Source organism: Lontra canadensis, unplaced genomic scaffold, assembly GCF_010015895.1.
Source record: "Lontra canadensis isolate GAN:19392208 unplaced genomic scaffold, GSC_riverotter_1.0 scaffold12, whole genome shotgun sequence".
Classification (NCBI taxonomy): domain Eukaryota; kingdom Metazoa; phylum Chordata; class Mammalia; order Carnivora; family Mustelidae; genus Lontra; species Lontra canadensis.
In genome coordinates, this window is record NW_022631006.1 from 28,533,578 (window position 1) to 28,543,277 (window position 9,700).

General features: G+C 37.2%; 1 protein-coding gene across 1 annotated transcript; it reads left to right on the plus strand.

The window, feature by feature from the left end:
- The first annotated feature begins 6,972 nt into the window (after positions 1-6,972).
- LOC116867467 (olfactory receptor 11G2-like) lies at positions 6,973-7,926 on the plus strand. Its single transcript, XM_032857095.1, has one exon. It carries the CDS (start codon positions 6,973-6,975, stop codon positions 7,924-7,926), a length of 954 nt encoding a protein of 317 aa, XP_032712986.1.
- Positions 7,927-9,700: the final 1,774 nt, after the last annotated feature.

The following is a 9,700-nucleotide window of genomic DNA, read 5'->3' on the forward strand; positions in this document are numbered from 1 at the left end:
ACTAAGGGAGAGCATTGATGCTATTTATACCAGTATGTTAGAAAAACATCAGTTTTACTAATATGGTGGAACTCCACATCTACATAGTGTTTTCTTCCACCCTCTGTAGTTTCTAGTAAACTATCCACTTCTTGTTTGTCCAATCCAATTAGCATGATGTCATTGATATAGTGGGCTAGTGTGATGTTCTGCAGAATGTCTACCACTCAAGGTCTTACTGGACTATCACAGCAGGTGGTTGGATTAACATAGACTTATTGCCTATTCCAAGTGAGTAGGAATTATTTCTGATTCTTTTTTTCTGATAACATGGGAAAGAGCACAATTGCCAATTAATGTCTACATATCATGTACTTAGACTATGTTAAACTGCTCTTGAAAAATACATCTGGCAGGGCACCTGGGTGGCTCAGTTGTTAAGCGTCTGACTTCAGCTCAGGTCATGATCCCAGAGTCATGGGATCGAGCCCCTCACTGGGCCCTTGCTTAACAGGAAGCTGGCTTCTCCCCCCGACCCCCGCTTCTGTTCCCTCACTCGCTGTCTCTCTCTCTCTCTCTCTCTCTCTCTCTCTCTGTCAAATAAATAAATAAATAAAATCTTTAAAAAATATATATCTCGCACAGAAGATGAATTTAGAATTGGTCCTGAACATAGCCTCTGAAGCAGCCTGTGGTTTGGCACCAGTTCTGCCCAGCCAGTCTGAGAGCAATTCTGCCTGCTCAGAACTGGCAAGAGACATGCCCATCAGTATTCCCAGAGACCTGTTGGTTTATCTCAGTAAAACTACAGAGGCTGAATTAGCCTGGTGATTTGGCTATAGCCCCTCTCAGCCATGGTTTGAGGTTAATCCTGCTTACCTAGGTACCCATCCACAGCCTTGGCAGGGGCCCTTACAGGGACCCTGTGAGAGCAACCCTGTTCCTGCATCTGGTAACAGGCATGTCATCTGCAGACTCCACTACAGAATCTAAAGCAGACACTTGTCTCAGCACCAGCCCTTTAGACCATGGTTCTAAATTTCCCCCATCCAAGGATCAGCGAGGACCCACACCACCTGCCCAAAACCCTGCAAAGAGTCCTGACATCAGACTTCACTGCAGACCCAGCAGCAGCTACATGATCCAGCTCAAATCTACAACTACAATCCTATAAAACTGTAGAACTGCATAACTAATAAATTCATTAGAGTTGCAAAATACAAAATCAGTATACAAAAAGCCAGTTGTGTTTCTATACACTAACAATAAAATGTCCAAAAAAGAAATAAAGAAATTAACAATCCCACTTACAAAGCATCAAAAAGAATAAAATACATAGGAACAAATTTAACCAGGAGATAAAAGATCTCTACACTGAGAACTTTAAGACACTAATGAGATAAACTGAAAAGGGCACAATAAAATGGAAAGATATCCCACGTTCATGAACTGTAAGAATTATTGTTAAAATGTCCATATTAATCAAAACAATCTAGCTCCATGCAATCCCTATCAAAATTCCAATAGCACTTTACACATAAAGAGAAAAAAATAATCCTAAAATTTATATGGACCCACAAAAGACTCCAAATAACCAAAACAATCTTGAGAATGAAAAATAAAACTAGAAATATCACCCATTCTGATTCCAAATTATATTACAAATTTATACAAGCCAAACAGTATGGTACTGACATAAAAACAGACACACAGACCATTGGAATAGAATACAGAGCCCAGAAATAAAACCATACATATATGATCAACTAAGAATACATAATGGGGAAAAGATAGTCTCTTCAATAAATAGTGTTAGAAAAACTATATATTCACATGCAAAAGACTGAATGGATCCTTCTCCTACACCATACCCAAAAATCAGGTTGAAATAGATGACTGACTTAAACATAAGACTGAAACCATAAAACCCACAGAAGATAACATGGGGAAAGTTTGCTTAGTCTAGCAAAGATTTTTTGGGTTTGGGTTTAATGCAAAAAGCAGAGACAACAAAAACAAAAATTAACAAGTGAACCTATATCGAACTAAAATTAGCAAGTGGACCTTTATCAAACTAAAAGCTTTTGTACAGGAGTGCCTGGGTGGCTCAGTCATGAGCATCTGCCTTCAGCTCAGGTCATGATCCCAGAGTCCTGGGATTGAGCCCCACATCGGGCTCCCTTCTCTGCCAGCCTGTTTCTCCCTCTCCCTCTGCCTGCTGCTCCCTGTGCTGTGCTCTCTCTCTAAAAAATAAATCAAATCTTTTAAAAACATAAATAAAATAAAAGCTTTTATATAGCAAAGAAACAATTAACAAGATAAAAGACAATCTACAGAATGGGAGAAAATATTTACAAACTGTATCTGATAAGGGGTTAATATCCAAAAAATATAAGGAACTCATACAACTAAAGCAAAGTATATATATAAATTTTAAAATGCACTAGGGATTTTTGGGGGGTGCCTGGGTGGCTCAGTGGGTTAAAGCCTCTGCCTTTGGCTCAGGTCATGATCCCAGGTCCTGGGATTGAGCCCTGCATCTGGCTCTCTGCTCAACAGGGAGCCTGCTTCCCCCTCTCTCTCTGCCTACTTGTGATCTCTGTCTGTCAAATAAATAAATAAAATCTTTAAAAATAAAATAAAATAAAACAAAATGCACTAAGGATTTTTATAGTTTTATTTCTAAAAGAGATAATGCAAATAACCAACAGGTACATAAAAAGGTACTCAACATCATTAATCAGGGAAATGCAAATCAAAACCACAAAGGATACTTTGTACCGGTGAGAATGGCTAGCATCAAGGGACAAGAGCTAACAAGTGTTGGTGTGAATGTAAAAGAAAAGGGAGCCCTGTTTCATTGTTGGTGGCAATGCAAACTAAAACAGCCAGTATAAAAAACAGTATGAAAAGCCCTCAAAAAATAAAAAATAGAACTATCATGCAATCTAGCAATTTTGCTTCTGGATATAAATCTGAAGGAAACAAAATCACTGTGTTGAGATACCTGCACTCCCATGTTTAATGCAGCATTACTTACTATAGCCAAGATATGGAAACAACCTAAATGTCCATCTACAGATGAATGGATAAAGAAGATGTGGTCATATATACAATAGAATACTATTCAACCATCAGAAAGAAGGAAATCCTGCCATTTGTGGCAACACAGGTGGACCTTGAGAGTGTTAAGCTAAGTGAAATAAGTCAAATAAGGCAAATACTGTATCACTTGTATGTAGAATCTCAAAAATCTGAACTCATAGAAACAAAATAGATTTGTGGTTGCCAGGGGCTGTGAGGTAGGGGAAATGGGAAGATAGTTGTCTAAGGATACAAATTTCCTGTTATAAGATGAAAACATTTTGGGGATCTAATGTACACCACAGTAATTACTGTCAACAACACTGTACTACAAAATTAAAGTTGCTAAGAGTAGATCTGCAATGTTTTCATCACAAGAGATAAAGAATAATTATATGAGGTGAGGCAGTTGTTAGCTAATGTTATGGTGGTAATCACTTCACAGTATGTGAGTGTATCAAATCAGTACATAGTACACTTTAAACTTACATATTGTTGCTGTATGTGTCAATTATAGCTCAATAAATATGGGGGGGGAATGTTTAAGGAGAAAAGACTACAAAGAAGTACAGATGCTATACAAAGAAGAAATGGGGATAGCAGGACACCAGAAAGAGGCAGATTCTCCCTAGTAAACACTACTCCAGCACACCAGCCACCTTGCTCTTCTCCTGATATACCACTGCACATATTCCTAGCATTAGCTGTTCCTTCTGCCTGAAATCTCTTTTGGTATCCTCTTGGTTTGTTCCGTCACTTTTCCAAGCAATGGCTCAAATGTTGATATCTCTGTTCGGCTTTCCTTAAAATTCTATTTAAAATTATATTCCTGCTCCATTTTTGGTCCATTCAATTCACACACATCTCAAATGAAAAAAAAATTATAGTGCACTTATTGATTTGATCTTCTGTTGCTTTCCATATCCCATCGAATTGTTCTAGGTAAACAAGAACTTATTCTATTTTGTTTGCCTGGATATGTTCCCAGTGCCTGGTAAGCACTTGATAAATATTTGTTAAATAACCCCATACCAGTCTTAGCACTTAAAATGTCATTTTTCTAATGGGTATGATAAAATTGTGACTGAAATGTCTCTAAACAACAAATTTAAGAATATTGATGGGGAAAGAATTTTCTCTTTCTTCAAAATAGAAACAAGGAATCCAATGGTGTGTCTTCATATTGTATCTATTACAACAAGCTCTATTACTATTTAATTATTCCCCAGGAACCTTTTGTGCCTGGTGAGAAAAAGTTTAAAAGAAGGTAGGAACATAGTTCTGCAATGTACTAATCCTCAGGGAACAGTACGGCTTGGAATTTCATTGTGAATAAATAAAATTCAAAAACAATCTCATCTATTGAACAAATACTTTAAAAATGTCATGGGAGAGGGTTGCAAATCTCAAAAGACTATGAGGCAAAGAGATAAATACAGATAATACCTTTACCTAAGCTTAATCTTAACCATAAATATAAGTTTTGCTGTTAGGGGAAAAAATATTTTAAAATTCACTCTGTATAATTTATGTCAGGTTACAAACTGGATTCTCCAATTCTTCAGAAGTCTCTCATATGTTTTACACTCTGTGGGGTAATATTTTATTCTCCCTCTCTGACCTTTCTTCTTGGCACATATCCAAGGAGCATGTTAAAACTTTGCATGCCCTATTACAAATGCTGATTTTCAGCATAAATGGATTTACTGGCAAGCGCTTTCTTCTTGCTCTGAAAATGTAAATATCAGATTAGAATAAAATTCATACAGAAAAGTTTGAAAATATTAATTTTTCTCTTCTTTCCCCATGTCTGGGGAAATACATTTATCTAGCTTCCTATCCCTTTAAAATATAAATATTGTTTACAAAAGAGGCCTGGGGATTTTGTGTAAAAATGTGTAACTAATAAATTACTAAAGGTGGATGAATGATGAATTTTGTTGCTTGTTTAACAGAGAAAATGTAACCAATCTCTGATTCCACTGATCTCTCTAATTCATATATTGTTCTCAGTTTTAGTAATTTAATATGCCTTGGTTTATGTGAAACAATTTCCTTTAATGACAAAACCATTCAGCATCTGTGTGCTGTTTCTTGCATTTGTAGGATTTGCTTTGGATTATGACTTAGTACAATTAGTATTCCTGAGAAATACTGTAATAGGAGACACAAACAGGGTGAGTATTGATACTGATTTCATATACCACTGTTAGTGCCCCATTGTCAGTCAAAATATTAATTAAAATGGCTTAGAGGGGCGCCTGGGTGGCTCAGTGGTTAAGCCTCTGCCTGCAGCTCAGGTCGTGATCTCAGAGTCCTGGGATCAAGTCCCACGTCGGGCTCTCTGCTCAGTGGAGAGCCTGCTTCCTCCTCTCTCTCTCTCTCTCTTTGCCTACTTGTGATCTCTGTCAAATAAATGAATTAAATCTTCAAAAAAAATCATTTAAAAAAATGGCTTAGAGTAGGATACCAATGTCAGGATACAGTCCAGAATAAAAAGAACAAAAATAAATGAGTTTTAAAAATTCAATCAAATGAGTTATGAAGATAACCACCAAAACCTATCAGGCATATAAGTGAGCATTTTCTTAAAGAAAAAAGAATGCAGCAGAATAATTTGTGGGCATCCCATAGATTATTTTAGAAACTTAATACTATCAATTGCCTCTTACATTAATATTAATATTATATTTTTCCCTCTTTGCTTCTGTATATTTTGTCCTCATTATACACATTTAAGTATAATCTGAATGTAGTTAACTTAAAGAACTTAAAGGCACTCTGTTTTTTCACTTCTAGTGAACAGCCAAGACTCAGTACCTCCATACCTTGCTGTCTCTATTTAATATCACATTTAATTCTTTCTCAGATACTATATAACAACCTCAGCTGGGAAAATCATACAATTATTAAGGATTTATCCTAAATAAAATTTATTAATTTTATTTAGGATAAAAATCCTAAATAATCTTTTTTTTAAATATATTATCATAGAATAACAACAGATCAAGGGAGAATCTTTGTATTCCAGGACAAGAAAAAAAAAAAAAAACTCTTGTATTTGGAGAAATTCCAGTACATGCATTCCACTGCCACCTGATATGATATGATTGCTATGGAAAATAAATAGCCTGAACTGTTAAGTTGCATGCAGACTTGATACAGTCTATGTAGTGCCATGAGCAAATGAGTATACATAAACAGCAGTCCTTCCACCTTAGATGCCAAATGTGATAGCCAAAAGTAGGTTTCTAAGGAAAGAAGACATACACAAGTTAAGCTGTTATTCAATACAACAAACTACGGGTAATTTTAGGTGCCAAAGTGTAAGGTTCTTCCTCATCTGGAGCTAAATCCAACAGGTTGGATGGAGAGGAAAACACTTTTTACATAGCAAATGTCTGGTCATATATGTCTGGTCATATAATGAACTATCTAACGAACTAGAGAGCTGTTTCAGTCATCACTTTATAATACCATAAACAAGAACAAAAAGGAATAGTCCCTGTGCCCTTTCACTATATCTCAGTGAGACAGAACTTTCTGAAATGTCTTAATATAAATTGTACTTCATTTGATATTCTTATCAATATTACTAAGTATGACAAAATAATTTTACATTATACTTCAAAAGGAAATTTCAATTTAGCACTCCTAATATGTAATCCAGGATCCTAACCTAGCTTAATGATTGCTCCATACCATGTTTTTATTTATATTATTATTTACATCTTACCAAAATGAAATCATACTCTTGAGAAACAGGTTATGATGATCACAGCTTTGTTGCTTTAATAGAAACCTCAGTTTATTACTTTATCAAAAAAAAAGAATTTGGTGTTTTCAAGAAGAACAAGTGTACCCCATTAAGGTGCAATAACTAAGTCATCTCCCATGTCTTCCAGACCAATGAATGTGTCCAGCACAGAAACCACCAACTCCGTCAGCCACTTCATCCTCATGGGCTTTCCTTCAAGCCCAGAAATGCAGCTCCTCTACTTTGTGCTCTTCTCAGTAGTCTACACCCTGACTCTGATGGGGAATGCAGCCATTGTCTGTGCTGTGCGGTGGGACCGGCGTCTTCACATCCCCATGTACATCTTCTTGGGGAATTTCTCTCTCCTGGAAATATGTTATGTCACCACGACCGTCCCTAATATGTTGGCCAATTTCCTGTCCACAAGCAAGTCTATCTCCTTTCTGAGCTGTTTCACACAGTTCTACTTCTTCTTCTCATTTGGGTGTGATGAGGGCTTCTTCCTTTGCATCATGGCCTTTGACAGGTACCTTGCCATCTGCCGTCCTCTATATTACCCACGCATCATGACTAAACAGCTGTACACTGGCCTTGTCATCTTTGGATGGTCATGTGGGTTCATCCTCTTCCTAACCCCAGTTGTTCTCATTTCACAGTTGCCTTACTGTGGCCCAAATACCATCAACCATTTTGTGTGTGATCCTGTCCCATTGATGTTGCTGTCCTGTTCTGAAGACACCACCACCCAGTTCATTTACTCTACTTTCAATGCTGTTTTCATGATTGGCACCTTTCTCTTTATTCTTTGCTCCTATGCTCTGGTGATTGTGGCTGTGCTACGGATGCCCTCAGCAGCAAGGAAACATAAGGCTTTCTCCACATGTGCCTCTCATTTGGCAGTTGTCACCCTGTTTTATGGCTCCATCATGGTGATGTATGTTAGTCCTGGATCAGGACACCCAGTGCAAGTGCAGAAAATTGTAACCTTATTTTATTCTGTGATAACACCCTTCTGTAATCCTCTAATATATAGCCTCAGGAATAAGGAGATGAAGACTGCCCTAAGGAAAGTCTTTGGGATGGAAATACCTGTCCATAAAATATAAATCAGAAGTCAGAGTGAATCAAGTTCCACCACAACCTATCTTAACAAAATGTAAGCAAGATAATTTTCTAGAGAATTCAATAATTTTGGTTAGAGAACTGTTACAATAAAGCCCACCACCATCTTAAATATCCATCACTACATGATGGGACTAGTTTTATTTAATAAATAAAACTTTCTTAGTCTCTTCAATAGTTGCTTTTGGGAAAATTGGATAGCCACACGCAGAAGAATGAAACCAGACCACTTTCTTACACCTTACAGAAAAATAAACTCAAAATGGAAGAAGGACCTAAATGTGAGACAGGAATCTATTCAAACCCTAGAGGAGAATGCACCCAGTAACCTCTTTGACCTTGGCCACAGCAACTTCTTGTTAGACACATCTCCAAAGGCAAGGGAAACAAAAGCAAAAATGAATTTTTGGGACTTCATCAGTATAAAACCTTATGTACAGCAAAGGAAATAATCAACAAAACTAAAAGTCAACCTATGGAATGGGAGAAGATATTCACAAATGACATATCAGATAAAGGGCTGGAATCCAAGATCTATAAAGAACTTCTCAAACTCAACACCCAAAACCAAATAATCCAGCCAAGAAATGGGCAGAAGACATGAACAGACATTTCTCCAAAGACGACATTCAAATGGCCAACAGACAAATGAAAAAAAAAAAAAATGCTCCATATCACTTGTCATCCGGGAAATCCAACTCAAAAACACAATGAGATACCACCTCACACCAGTCAGAATGGCTAAACTTAACAACTAAGGAAACAACAGATGTTGGTGAGGATGCAGAGAAAGAGGAACCTTACTATGCTGCTGTGGGAACGCAAACTGGTACAGCCACTCTGGAAAACAGTATGAGAGTACTCCAAAAGGAGGGCACTAGGGATGAGCACTGAGTGTTGTATGTAAGTAATGTCATTGAATTCTACTTCAGAAACCAATATTGCACTATATGTTAACTAACAAAATTTAAATTAAAAAAGAACAAAAAATAAAAGTAAAAACAGTTTAATTGACACTAGATTTGCAGCAAAGGGAGTTAAATCCTAACTAATGTTTGGCCCTTTATATTTACCATCTATCTTAATCCTATTAGAGATAAACAATAGTCACAAAATTCCTAATTCTTTTTAATTTTTTATTTCTTTTCAGCATAACAGTATTCATTGTTTTTGTACCACACCCAGTGCTCCATGCAATCCGTGCCCTAATTCCCACCACCTGGTTCCCCCAACCTCCCACCCCCCACCCCTTCAAAACCCTCAGATGGTTTTTCAGAGTCCATAGTCTATCATGGTTCACCTCCCCTTCCAATTTCCCTCAACTCCCTTCTCCTCTCTAACTCCCCTTGTCCTCCATGTTATTTGTTATGCTCCACAAATAAGTGAAACCATATGATAATTGACTCTCTCTGCTTGACTTCTTTCACTCAGCATAATCTCTTCCAGTCCCGTCCATGTTGCTACAAAAGTTGGGTATTCATCCTTTCTGATGGAGGCATAATACTCCATAGTGTATATGGACCACATCTTCCTTATCCATTTGTCCGTTGAAGGGCATCTTGGTTCTTTCCACAGTTTGGTGACCCTGGCCATTGCTGCTATAAACATTGGGGTACAGATGGCCCTTCTTTTCACTACATCTGTATCTTTGGGGTAAATACCCAGTAGTGCAATTGCAGGGTCATAGGGAAGCTCTATTTTTTTTTAAAGATTTATTTATTTATTTGACAGACAGAAATCACAAGGAGGCAGAGAGAT